The sequence below is a fragment of the Oncorhynchus masou genome, chromosome 17 (genome assembly GCF_036934945.1).
Source record: "Oncorhynchus masou masou isolate Uvic2021 chromosome 17, UVic_Omas_1.1, whole genome shotgun sequence".
Lineage (NCBI taxonomy): Eukaryota > Metazoa > Chordata > Actinopteri > Salmoniformes > Salmonidae > Oncorhynchus > Oncorhynchus masou.
Genome location: NC_088228.1, coordinates 7520720 through 7534022, shown reverse-complemented (window position 1 = coordinate 7534022; position 13303 = coordinate 7520720). Strand labels below are relative to the sequence as shown.

At 41.8% G+C, this 13303-nt stretch overlaps 1 protein-coding gene across 1 annotated transcript; it reads right to left on the bottom strand.

The window, feature by feature from the left end:
* Positions 1-4729: 4729 nt before the first annotated feature.
* Positions 4730-11955, bottom strand: LOC135558369 (dnaJ homolog subfamily C member 1-like). Its single transcript, XM_064992120.1, has 12 exons — positions 11638-11955; positions 10725-10826; positions 9913-9959; positions 9350-9515; positions 8700-8797; positions 8326-8419; positions 7980-8079; positions 7154-7326; positions 6642-6761; positions 6416-6464; positions 5561-6027; positions 4730-5264 (listed from the first exon to the last, which is right to left on the bottom strand). The coding sequence occupies exons 1-12, from the start codon at positions 11791-11793 to the stop codon at positions 5196-5198; spliced, it is 1641 nt and encodes a 546-aa protein (XP_064848192.1). The 5' UTR covers positions 11794-11955; the 3' UTR covers positions 4730-5195.
* Between the last annotated feature and the right edge of the window lie 1348 nt (positions 11956-13303).

The following is a 13303-nucleotide window of genomic DNA, read 5'->3' as shown; positions in this document are numbered from 1 at the left end:
GTCTAAATGAAGTTGTACTTTACCTTGAAACATTTTACCAAAGAGGTTTCAAGGCTCTTCTATGTACTGCAGCAGCTCCTAATGGTCTGGACTAAAGCTAGTCATTTGGAAACCAAAATAACCACATGAAAATTGTGGCTTGCAGCCAGCCAGTCCTCACATTGTATAGGGATGGAAATAATTAAACATTATTTACCATGAAATACTGAATTTCACTTTTTCTGATTGTATTGTCCCCATAGGGAAATGAGGTAAGGCAATAAATAGGCCATAGTGGCAAAATAATTACAATTTAGCAATTAAACACTGGAGTGGTAGATGTGCAGAAGATGAATGTGCAAGTAGAGATACTGGGGTACAAAGGAGCAACAACAAAAAAATAACAGTATGGGGATGAGGTATTTGGATGGGCTATTTACAGATGCACTGATCTGTCACCTGCTCTGACAGCTGGTACTTAAAGTTGGTGAGGGAGATATGAGTCTCCACCTTCAGTGATTTTTTGCAATTTGTTCGTCATTGGCAGCAGAGAACTGGAAAGAAAGGCGGCCAAAAGAGGAATTGGCTTTGGGTGTGACCAGTGAAATATACCTGCTGGTGCGTGTGCTACGGGTGGGTGTTGCTATGATGACCAGTGAGCTGAGATAAGGCGGGGCTTTACCTAGCAAAGACTTATAGATGACCTGGAGCCAGTGGGTTTGGCGACGAATATGAAGCAAGGGCCAGCCAACAAGAGCATACAGGTTGCAGTGGTGGGTAGTATATGGGGCTTTGGTGACAAAACGGATGGCACTGTGACAGACTGCATCCAATTTGCTGAGTAGTGCTGAAGGCTATTTTGTAAATGACATCGCCGAAGTCAAGGATTGGTAGGATAGTCAGTTTTATGAGGGTATGTTTGGCAGCATGAGTGAAGGATGCTTTGTTGTGAAATAAGAAGCCAAGTCTAGATATAACTTTGGATTGGAGATGTTTTATGTGAGTCTGGAAGGAGAGTTTACAGTCTAACCAGATACCTCGGTATGTGTAGATGTCCACATATTCTAAGTCAGAACCATCAAGTAGTGATGCTAGACGGGCAGGCAGGGGCTGGTAGTGATCGGTTGAAGAGCATGCACTTAGTTTTACTTGCATTTAAGAGCAGTTGGAGGCCACGGAAGGAGAGTTGTATGGCATTGAAGCTCGTCTGGAGGTTAGGTAACACAGTGTCCAAAGAAGGACCAGAAATATACAGAATGGTGTCGTCTGCGTAGAGGTGGATCAGAGAATCACCAGCGGCAAGAGCGACATCATTGATGTATACAGAGAAAAGAGTCGGCCCGAGAATTGAATCCTGTGACACCCCCTTAGACTGCCAGAGGTCCGGACAACAGGCCCTCCGATTTGACACACTGAACTCTGTCTGAGAAGTAGTTGGTGAACCAGGCGAGGCAGTCATTTGAGAAACCAAGTCTGCCGATAAGAATGTGGTGAGTGACAGAGTCGAAAGCCTTGGTCAGGGCTATTTAATTTTTTTTTTTTAATTTTACCTTTATTTAACCAGGCAAGTCAGTTAAGAACAAATTCTTATTTTCAATGACGGCCTGGGAACAGTGGGTTAACTGCCTGTTCAGGGGCAGAACGACAGATTTGTACCTTGTCAGCTCGGGGGTTTGAGCTCGCAACCTTCCGGTTACTAGTCCAACGCTCTAACCACTAGGCTACCCTGCCGCTATGAATACAGCTGCACAGTATTGTCTCTTATCGATGGAGGTAATGATATTGTTTAGGACCTTGAGCGTGGCTGAGGTGCACCTATGACCAGCTCGGAAACGAGATTGCATAGCGGAGAAGGTACGGTGGGATTCAAAATGGTCGGTGATCTGTTTGTTATAACTTGGCTTTCAAAGACCTTAGAAAGGCAGGGTAGGATAGATATGTCTGTAGTAGTTTGGGTCTAGAGTGTCTCCCCCTTTGAAGAGGGGGATGACCGCAGCAGCTTTCCAATCTTTGAGGATCTCAGACGTTAGGAAAGAGAAGTTGAACAGGCTAGTAATAGGGGTTGCAACAATTTTAGAGAGGGTCCAGATTGTCGATGAGCCCAGCGGGTTTGTAGCGGTCCAGATTTTGCAGCTCCTTCAGAACATCAGCTATCTGGATTTGGGTGAAGGAGAAATGGGGGAGGCTTAGGCAAATTGCTGTGGGGGTGCAGGGCTGTTGACCAGGGTAGGGGTGGCCAGGTGGAAAGCATGGCCAGCCATAGAAAAATGCTTCTTGAAATTCTCAACTATTGTGGATTTATCGGTGGTGACAGTGTTTCCTAACCTCGGTGCAGTGGGCAGCTGGGAGGAGGTGCTCTTATTCTCCATGGACTTTACTGTGTCCCAGAACTTTTGGGGGTTTGTGCTGCAGGATGCACATTTCTGTTTCAAAAAGCTAGCCTTTGCTTTCCTACTGCCTGTGTATATTGGTTCCTAACTTACCTGAAAAGTTGCATATCGCGGGGGCTATTCGATGCTTAACCATTGTGGGGTGTCGCCAATGCTTCGAGCAATTACTTTTGCGCAGACAAACTGTTGTGCAAAATGTGTTGTATTGAGCTGTGAAAATGTATTTGCCCCTCTTCTGATTTCTCTTTTTGATACTGAATGTTAACCGATCTTCAAGCAAAACCTGCTATTAGATAAAGGGAAGCTGAGTTTATAAATTATACTAATTTAAAGTTATGTAACACCCAATTCCCCTGTGTGGAAAAAGTAATTGCCCCCTTACACTGAGTTTTTTTTGTATTTAACATTGACTAGGCAAGTCAGTTAACAAATACTTACAATGACTGCCTAGAAACAGTGGGTTAACTGCCTTGTTCAGGGGCAGAACGACAGATGTTTTACCTTGTCAACTCGGGGATCCAATCTAGCAACCTTTCGGTTACTGGCCCAACGTTCTAACCACTAGGCTACCTGCCGTCAATAACTGCCACCAAAAGCTTCCTGTAGTTGTCGATTGGTCTCTCACATCGCTGTGGAGGAATTTTGGCCCATTCTCCAATGCAGAACTACTTTAACCCAGTGACATTTTTGGGAGTTTTCAAGCATGAACCACTCCTTTCAAGGTCTGCCACATCTCAAAACTTCAAATTTGTTGCTTTTTAACAATTTTCATGTAGACTTGTTTTGCTGCATGACTCAGCTGCGCTTCAGCGCACAGACGAATGGCCTGACATTCTCCTGTAGAATTATCTGATACAGAGCAGAATTCGCGGTTCCTTCTATTAAGGCAAGTGGTCCAGGTCCAGATGGCAGTACACTTTCACCACCATGGTACGAGGTTCTTTCTGTGGAAAGCAGTAATTGGTTTTCTCTGGACATAATGGAACCCATCTCATCCAAAAAGTTGACTTGAGTTTGACATAAAGCACGGAGATAGTCATCAAGACTCTTGGAAGAATGTTCTAGGGACAGACGAGTAAAAAAAAAAAGTAACTTTTTGGACGACAGCTCCCAGGAGGCCACCTCCACTATGTACTGGTGACACCAGGAGGCCACCTCCACTATGTACTGGTGACACCAGGAGGCCACCTCCACTATGTACTGGTGACACCAGGAGGCCACCTCCACTATGTACTGGTGACACCAGGAGGCCACCTCCACTATGTACTGGTGACACCAGGAGGCCACCTCCACTATGTACTGGTGACACCAGGAGGCCACCTCCACTATGTACACTTGTGCCCTGTATTTTCTGTTTGGGAGTAGTTAAGGCGTACCAACACCCTGTGACCCCTTCACCTCCAGTCCTTGTGGTATTTCACCTGCTATCAATCTGAGGAAAGAACTTTTAACCAAGGTTATTTGAAACTATTTTAATATGAAAGTCAGATCTAAATATGCACTTTAATTCAGGGTTTTCTGAAGGGAACACTGTCTAAACATGTTTGATTTCCTTATGTAGACAAAAGTAAAGCTTTTTAAAATTGAGTCAACCTTATTGATTAAAATGGTCTGTTCGTCAGCACCTGAGGCTAAAATGTTTCTCAACACTGTTACATGCAGCTCTGTCTCCAAACGAGTACCACAGTATGACCTAGCGATCAAACAAAAAATGGTTCCAATTGTTTTTCCACCATTAATATCCCCCACCGAGAAAAATGACAAACACTTCAAATAAAGGGATGTGTTTTGTAGGCTTACCCTGGCGTGACGTTTTTGATAACTGTAAATCTCTCTCAGACAAGGCAAATTAATATATTCGCATGTATTTACCCCCCCCCCCCAAAACAAAATAAATACAAATGCCATGATAACCTGGACAAGACTGCCACAGAGGAAAAAGTCAATCTCTCTAGTTCTTGCAACGTTATCTAAATTTAGTAATGAATAAATTGGCTACATTTTTTTTTATATATACTTCTGTGAACTGTCTTGTGCACATTTTAAATTGATACAATACCTGTTAGCAAAGGTGTCAGCTAGAGATGAGGTGCAGGAGCTTGCAGGGATTTGTAGTCTTGCATGATGTCTACTTTGATGCTGAGTAGCATTTTCAAATCAGTAAATAAAGCTTAATATATTGATGTTGTCAAAACGTCATGCCAGGGTAAACCTACACAATCAGCCCTTAAATTTTCCAACATAAGTGTTTCTAAAATTCCCTAAATTGGAAAAACAATTGGAACCATTTCCCTGTTTGACCGCTAGTTTATATTTTTTGGGGGGCTGAAATTGAAATTTCAAAACAGTGCATCAATGGATCCATGTAAATAAATAAAACCATTTATTTCCTTATCTCAAACAAGTTATATTCAGTACATGTGCGATTTAAAATGACACAGCAAAAAAAGTTGATATTTTTTTGTTTGTTGGTGTGCTGAACACTCCTCACATGGCAGTCCATAGAGAGGAGGCTGGATGGCATACTTTGGGCGGAGCTAAGGCACATGACAGACATAAGACGATGGGCCCTCGTCCCTTCTCCCAGGTCCTCTTCTGTCCTTTTAAAGATAAAATAACCAGACAGCTTGAAGCAACCATATGGTATGTGTATTTTTCATTATATTTCCTTCCATCCTTTTAAATCACATTGAAAGGGTAGCCAGGAAAAGGGGCTAGATTAGGCAATAAACTGGGGTCTGCCAAATGTTTTGACACACCCTGCAATGTTGCATTGTGGGGGATCCAAAAGAAAACTGATTTCAAGATGGCGGTCTTTGGGGGGAGTCAGCTCTTGGCCTGCTTCCTTTTCAGCACCAGCTCAGCCAAAAGTTTGTAGCGGATCATACACTCCTCCTGAAAAAGAGGTCCATCACCATCCAAAATTAAATCATGTTTACCATCTCAGCTATTCATGACAATTTAAGTTTGGTTATTTCCATATTCTACCTACCTACATCTAACACTCATCGAAATTGCTTCAGGTTTCAGGAAAGTATTTCAATTATAAATAAGTGGACAAGAAAGTTGACGGATCATGTCAATTACCACAGACAATATAGATTAAAATCAACTGTACACAGGACTTAAACTGGGACCGGCCAAACATTTTGACACACTCTGCAATGTTATATTGTGGCGGGTAATCTCACCTTTCTCTTCCCCGGGACCACCTTGGCGATCCAGTCCCAGCGTTCTGTGGTTCCTCGCGGGTACTGCTGTAGGGCCAGCTCCAGAAGCTTCTGCTGGTTCTGGGTCCAGACGTCGTCAGTCTCCGCAGTGGCCTTCTCCTTGGACGGTTGTGGGACTGAAGAGGGGGGCAGCTCCTCTCCGCTGTCCTTCTCGGCTGCAGCTGTGTAGTCAAAGTCCCTCTGTCTGTGTCCCTTAGCCTCAACCCCAGTCTTTTTACCTCTCCTCCTGACACCACCGGATTGGATGCCCTCTTCTTCGTCCCCTCCACCGCTGTTTTCTGTCCCCTCTGTCATGGCTGCTGCCGGAGGCTGGGGGTCTTCACGCTGGGTCATTAAGCTGTCAGGTACGGCTCCGGCCCCAGCTATGGAGCCCTTTCCTGGGAAAGCGTTGCTGCCCTGGGCCTTGAGCTCAGAGAGTTTCACCAGCCCTGCATCAAAGAGGTACAAGTTAAGATGCTGTCTCTGCTGATAAAAAAAAATGGAATACTTTATTCAAGGGGACATTTTTCTAAACACAACAAAAATGGTGCAGTTGTCAGCACTCATTTCAGAACAAGTTTAAACTGGAATGGCTATATTCCAAACATCATAGTCCCTAGTCTCCTCATGGACATTAAATACAAATGCTGCTTCAGTATTGGGAGTAACATCATGGATTCAGCTGTATACATTACATTTTCATCTCCTATTAAACATTGCATGATTGTAGAAGAAATACAAAAAATGTGCCATGCATGATAAGACAAAAAGTGAACAATAAAGTGGTCCATCACAGATTACTGCAAAGGTCAAACAAAAAGTTTTAAACTGACTTACCTGATGTGTTGGTTTGACCATCTTTGACTTGTTTGACTTTTGCAGTAACCTGCAAAGGATCACAAAATTTCGACATTTTTCTTTGACAAGCAACTATTCTCCTAAATTTCTTAAACACAAAATGTTAATTATGCTGTATATTTTTCTAAGACTGACAAAACATTCACATTCCCTCTATTTAAGTCCAGAGTTTTCCATGCACCACCCATTCCCAATGTATACTCACATCGGTCACCGATCTTCCTAGTTCGTGGGCGATTTTCTCCCAGCGTCCAGGTGTTCCCCCAGGGAACTTGGCCATACTCCTTGTCAGAAGAGTGATGTCCTCTTCTGACCATTCCGGAGCCTGAAGAAACAAACAAGATTAGACCAAAGACCAGGCCATTTTGGCTTAGGACTGCAAAATTCCAGAGACGTTCCCAAAATTCCCAGGTTTTACGCAAATCCTTGTTGTGGAAAAAAAGCAGGAATTTCAGGTATTTTGGTGAACATAACGCTATAATGACCATCCAAAATCTATTCCATCTTGCTTGTAAATTTCATGAATCTGAGGCAACCTTACTTGATCCTAGAATAGAATCTATTAGACAGATTAAACTCTGGTAACTGTCCAACTATACCTACAAATGGCAAATAAAACTAACTTTATAATCCAATATTTGGCTGAATTAAAAGAGCAGAGCTTTACTAATGTCATGGAACAAACCTTTCCACAGAGGGAAAATATTGTGGACCCACCTTTTTCTTCTGAGGCTTCTTATCCTCGAGCCAGTCATCCAGCTGGTTTTCGATCTCCTCGATAGACGTTCCCTGGTCATATACTGATGAGTTTGCGCTGTCTGCGACCGTAAGGGAAGGCTCATAAACGGGGAACTCAAACTTTGGCTTCTTCACTTTGGATCGTTTCTCTTCTGTGGGAAGTGAGGAATGGGATGAGACAAGAGCACACGGCTGGGGACAATACAACTGATGCTCCTGGGAAGCACAGCGGTCGAAGACACTGCATGAGGTGTCACTACAGACACAGCCTGGATTCGAACCAGGCTGTATCACAACCAGCCGTTGATTGGGAGTCCCATAAGGCGACGTCATCTGGGTTGGGAGTCCCATAAGGCGACGTCATCTGGTTAAGGCCGGTGTAGGTAGTCATTGTAAATAAGAATTTGTTCTTAACTGTCTTGCCTAGTTAAATCAAGGTAAAATGATTTTAAATCAACTTAATTATCTGCCTGGATCAAACAAGAAAATAGGACATCATAATACATTTTATTTGTAGAGCAAAATTGTTTTTTTTTTCTGAAATAATTCAGTAACTGTTTGAATGTAAAAACAAAAAAATAGTATTTAACTAAAAACTGAATTCAGAAAAAAAAACGATTTTGCTCTACAAATAAAATGTATTATGATGTCCTATTTTCTTGTTTGATCCAGCTATCCTTTATTTATCCAGGCAGGTTAATAAAATAAAATCTTACTTTTAAATAAAAAACAGGCAAAAGTGAACAATCAGTCATAATCAGGCAGATAATTAAGTTGTCTACTTCAATCTTCTACAAGTCCTTACTTATTGTAGTAGCATCCTGTTCTGCCAGTGCCATGGCTTCCACTTCCTCTTTCTCTCTGATCTTCATCTCCTTATATTCTTTGTAATACTGTTTGGCGTCCTGTAGCACAGACAAAATTAAAGATAAATTGTCGCTCGCTGAGGATGCTGATAGGATCTTATCAATTGCCATTAAAGAAATGATAATAATAATAATTGTACACCAATACAGTGATAGAAAATGTGCAATGAGAGGGAATACGTTCACTAGGCTCTGTATATGTTGGTCAATATACCACAGCAAAGGGCTGCTCCTAGACTGTGAAGGTAAGCGAACTCGGTTTGGGTAAATTAGTTGGAGGACTACCTGTATGACATGGGGGAGGGACTTGACAGAGAGATAAAGCCAGGTGCTCAGCTTGAGTGGCAGGATATCCTGCCAATGAGGTTTGTCATGTGACCTGAAAGGAAAAGGACATGTGACCATGCTGAAGTGTACATACAACACACATGAATAAACTACACACTACATGCTAAACAAACAAAGGAGCAATATTCCAATGCGTTTTCCATGACATTTTCACATGCAGCGAGCACTTCAAATGTTCTACTAATATACAGTTTGACCGCTTGAGAAGTTGGGCATGAAGCGTCAAATTTTGCCCCAAAAAAAACGTGCTGTATTATTATAATTCAATATGATATTTACTTGTGAAATTAGGAACCCCTTGTGACACTCACCTCTCTATTTGTTCCTGTCCGATAAAACGCGGTTCTTCGGCACTCTTGCTACTCGTCTTTTTCTTCTTCTCTTTTTTCTTCTTGCTCAGAAGTTCATCCTAGTAGGAGAAGCACCATGTGGAAGGAAGACGTCAAGCAGGTTATTAGAAATCTATGGGCTTCACTTTGCTCACACACACACACACAAAAACAACTTTTTATTTGCAGAATCTACTTGGTTCAAGGGGAAACATTTTACTGCAAATCAATTACATTTATTTATATGACAGAGGGAGAAATGTGACATCTCTTACATATTTAGTTTGAATAATTCAATAAGTTACGTTTTGGACTATTTAATTGAACATTGTTAAATGAGAGTAATTGGTTATTATAAAAATCCTGAATATGCTGAGGCTGAGAAACCCAGTGTTAAATTGCACCAGTGTATTTATACTTTCCATACACAGACAAATGCTTTTTAATCCCACTTTTTCAGCACAGCAATAACTGCCCATTGGGGGGGGGGGCGACTAAGTTAATAGAATTGAAGCTGTGGAACGGATATCAGCAAACTTGGATTACAGCAAACTTGGATTACAGCAAACTTGGATTACAGTTTGGCAGTTAAAAAAAACAGACAGGTGAAAGGTCATGCACGGTCCCCTCACCAGCTGCTTCTCCAGGTAGACAGACCAGATGACTACATAGTGGCACACGGTCAGGATGAGGAAGAGCAGGAAACCCAGCTCTCCATTGCTCATCTTCCTCACCCGCCTGTAATAAAACACTGGCTGCCTCCAGTCCGGTAGCCCGTTGACCAGGACATCATTGTACCTGTAGTTGAGAGGAACCAAAACGAAAGGGTGGTTCGAGGATTTCTCTGATGGCAAATTTTAAGGGTGGTTCACACTACCTACCGCGTCATACTGTGATGGATAGTTTTTCAAGCAGTGATAAGCGGCAGAACAGCTTGGCTCAGCCCAGCAGTGTGAAAATGGTATTTGTTTTTTTTTTTAAATGCTTTCCTGATTTTCTCCCCCCACTGCTGTGTTGGGTAACATAGGAAATACATACTAAAATTATACACTGGTGAATAACATGGTGAGAATATAATATACCTAATAATGACAGAATACTGTAATCTCCACAAAATTGTGTACGAAATTGTGAATGTGACAGACTCCTCCCGCTTTCAGAAGAAAGTAGTGAGAGAAGGTGGGGGTGGGCTGACCTCTGTCTCCTCTCTTCATCTTTCAGTACTTCATAGATGCCCACCAACTATGGGAGAGAGAAAAATGATCAGTGAGGCAATAGACAGAAATGGCAATCAATACTTCAACTAATCAGATAGATCGCGGTGTATGAAAATGACTATACCTCACAAACTACTTTTACTGCCACAAAAAACTGCATATAAACAGTGTTTCACTTAAACGTTACCTTTTCTATTTGTTGCTGGAATTTCTCTGTAAGGTGTCCATAGACTACTTGTAAGATGGAGATCAAACAAGACGAAGTTGGGCTTAAAACCCCCGTAGGGAGTAGGTAGGGAGTGTTACACCCCATGGGGAGTAGGGACTGATATTGCAAACTACTTTAATGACTTTTTCATTGGCAAGATAAGCAAACTTAAGGATGACATGCCCGCAACAAACGCTGACACTACACATCCAAGTATATCGGACCAAATTGTACTTTTTAATTCTGTAAAGTCAGTGTGGAAGAGGTGAAAAAATTATTGTTGTCTATCAACAATGACAAGCCACCAGGGTCTGACAATCTGGATATAAATACCTGAGGAAAATAGCAGACGATATTGCCACTCCTATTTGCCACATCTTCAATCTAAGCCTACTGGAATGTGTGTGCCCTCAGACCTGGAGGGAAGCTAAAGTCCTTCCGCTACCCAAGAAAAGTAAAGCCCCCTTTACTGGCTCAAATTGCCGACCAATCAGCCTGTTACAAAGTAAACTTCTGGGAAAAAATTGATTGACCAGATACAATGCTATTTTCAGGTAAACAAATTGAAGTGAGTGGGCTGACCTGTCTGAATTGGGTTTCAGCATTTACATCTTTGTTCTTGTCGGGGTGCAGCGTGAGCGACAGCCTGCGATAGGCCTTTCTGATGTCCGTCGACGAGGCATCCTGCACTCAGGAGAGAGAGGTGAGCAGGAAAACAACATGTACATGACATTTCAGAGAGTATTGTGTGTGGTGATATATCACACATGGTTAATCACAAGCATAATAACTAGTCTATGGCACTAAATCAGTCTGTACGCTCTCATTCTACCTGACATGTCCTACAGTATCGGGGGCCTATCCTTCCCCATCCTATCCAGAGGACAGTAACTAAACCAAGGGTATCGGGGCCTATCCTTCCCCATCCTATCCAGAGGACAGTAATCACCTCCAAGGTTAACAGAGTCCCACAAAGACATGGCACTCGGATGACTCCATTGCAGGACAGCACTGTATTCAACACTACCCTGTACTCAGTTTGTCCATATGGTGGCCAACCCTCCTCCTGGAGAGCTGACGGGCGTGCAGGCTTTTGTTCCAGCCCTATTTCAACAAACCTCATTCAGCTGCTCATGGTCCTGATGCGTTGCTGAATCAGATGAGTAAAAATCCTATGCGTTCGAGTAGGACTGGAGCAAAAGCCTGCCCCAGACCAGTAAACTTTGGCTGGTGAAGCAACAGTGCAAGATGACCAACTAGTTAACGATATTTAACTACCTACCTTAACTTTCATCAGGGGTTATAATACAAAATAAGGGGAAGCAACCTGACACGTCATGGTTTGCTCCTCTCCCGTTAGTCTAGGTACACGTAGCTAGTTAAAAAAAACTACAACAGGCCTCATCATGGGAACAGATCTCTATTTAGGACTTCAAAAAGAAAATGCTAGTTAGTAAACGTTTACAGGTTAAAAAAAAAACTAGTTATGACTTACCTGCTCAACAGACAGGAATTCGTAAAAGTTTTGTTGAATTTCCTCCACTAGATCGTAGAGCTCAATGTCTGAATCCCAGGAATGAGAGGGTCTTGGGCAGGCAATAAGAATACTGACGGCGGCAATAAACGAGAGGCTCCATGAAGCTGAGGTCATTATCAGGCTATGATAATGTTGGCGGTAATATTGTACCGCGATTTTTTTTTATCCTGCTGATATACACCTAGCGCTGCTAGAGACGCTTACAGCAGGCTGCTTGCGCTAAAGATTTGCTACATTTCCCACAATCCTGTGTTTGTCACCTCTTCCGGTTTCCACACGTGTCACACCGGTTTGTAGAGTTTTTGCCTTCAACATAAAAGCACCAATTGATGCGCATGATATCCCCCCCGAGTCCGATTTCAATCCAGCGTATCCTCGATTTGAACCCAGTGAAATTACTTTGTTGATTAGATGTTTTTATAATAGGCTATTTTCTCAGGAACCATGTGGTCTGTCCACTAGAGCTCATGGACAACACCAGACACAGATATAAATAATCTGAAAAATATATAATTTTTATAAAGTAATAATTAAATTATAAATTCCCCAAATGTACGCATTAATTAACATGGTTTATGAAAAAAATCGTGGAACTTTGTTAAATAACCAGAAAGTTTGCAACCGGAGAGAAAGGCAACACTTCAAACTCAGCAGCCTCCAAGCTAAAGAATGGACCATGACGTAACATTTGGGCAGGTCACTTTTTGCTATAAAGCAACATGAATTAATAAATGAAGTACCCCCCCTCCCCCCACATTGACTATATCATTTTTAGATTATAGATTGTATGTGTTTAGCACCACCGAAGAAAAATACTTCCAACCACAAGGCCGGAAAAGTGTGATGGTTTTCGATTGTCACCATTTGGGATTAAAGCACTACTCAAAAAGGCACTAGTATGTGTAGTCCTACAACATACTAACGTGAACATCTCTTCACAGTAACCAGCTTTCATCCAACCATTTCATGCAGATTAATCTTATTTACTTTTTTTTAAGCAGGAAGTCACCATTGAGACTAGGGTCTCTTTTCCAAAGGGATGCCTGCATATACAATATATACAAATCAAATACAATATAAAACCAGTAAAATACAGCACAACACAAATATTCAATAAAAAAAACATTGCATTCCTCAATAAGTGGCACTTATAACTAGGTGCTTTATAACTAAAAGCGTATTCACCTAGTTCGGTGGAGACCCGAGGAACCTCAAGAGTTAACCAACCTTGTGAACAGGTTTGGTTTGTCATGTTTTTTATATTTTAAACAGAAAAGTTGGATAAGTCAGAAACTCGTACAGTAGAGATTTGTAAACAAAAAAGGAATAATGAAGTGATATACAGGACAATGAACTGATGCATAAACATTTTTTTTTAAGTCACGACAGGCCTTTTGAAAACCGCTAATGTGTCCGTAAAACTTCATAATGTCAACTAAACTAAATACGCTAGACAAGGTGGGATTTTTTTTTTTTTTGGTCGATTAAAATAGATCACGCAACAATTGCGGTGAAAAAAACCCCACCATGTCGTGCATTAAACTTTCAAGTCACACAATGACGTTGTAGCCTACTACCGCGACATGGAAAAAAAAACATTCTGTGTATTGGCAGACGGAATAAG

Bases quoted from the DNA above. Each gene is read 5' to 3' on its own strand.
- LOC135558369 (XM_064992120.1), bottom strand. From the start codon at position 11,793: ATGACCTCAGCTTCATGGAGCCTCTCGTTTATTGCCGCCGTCAGTATT. The intron at 7,327-7,979 runs GTAAGGACTTGT...CACTTCCCACAG, and splicing joins ACAGGATGCTACTACAATAA to AAGAGAAACGATCCAAAGTG. The intron at 6,028-6,415 runs GTAAGTCAGTTT...TCTTTGATGCAG, and splicing joins TGGTCAAACCAACACATCAG to GGCTGGTGAAACTCTCTGAG.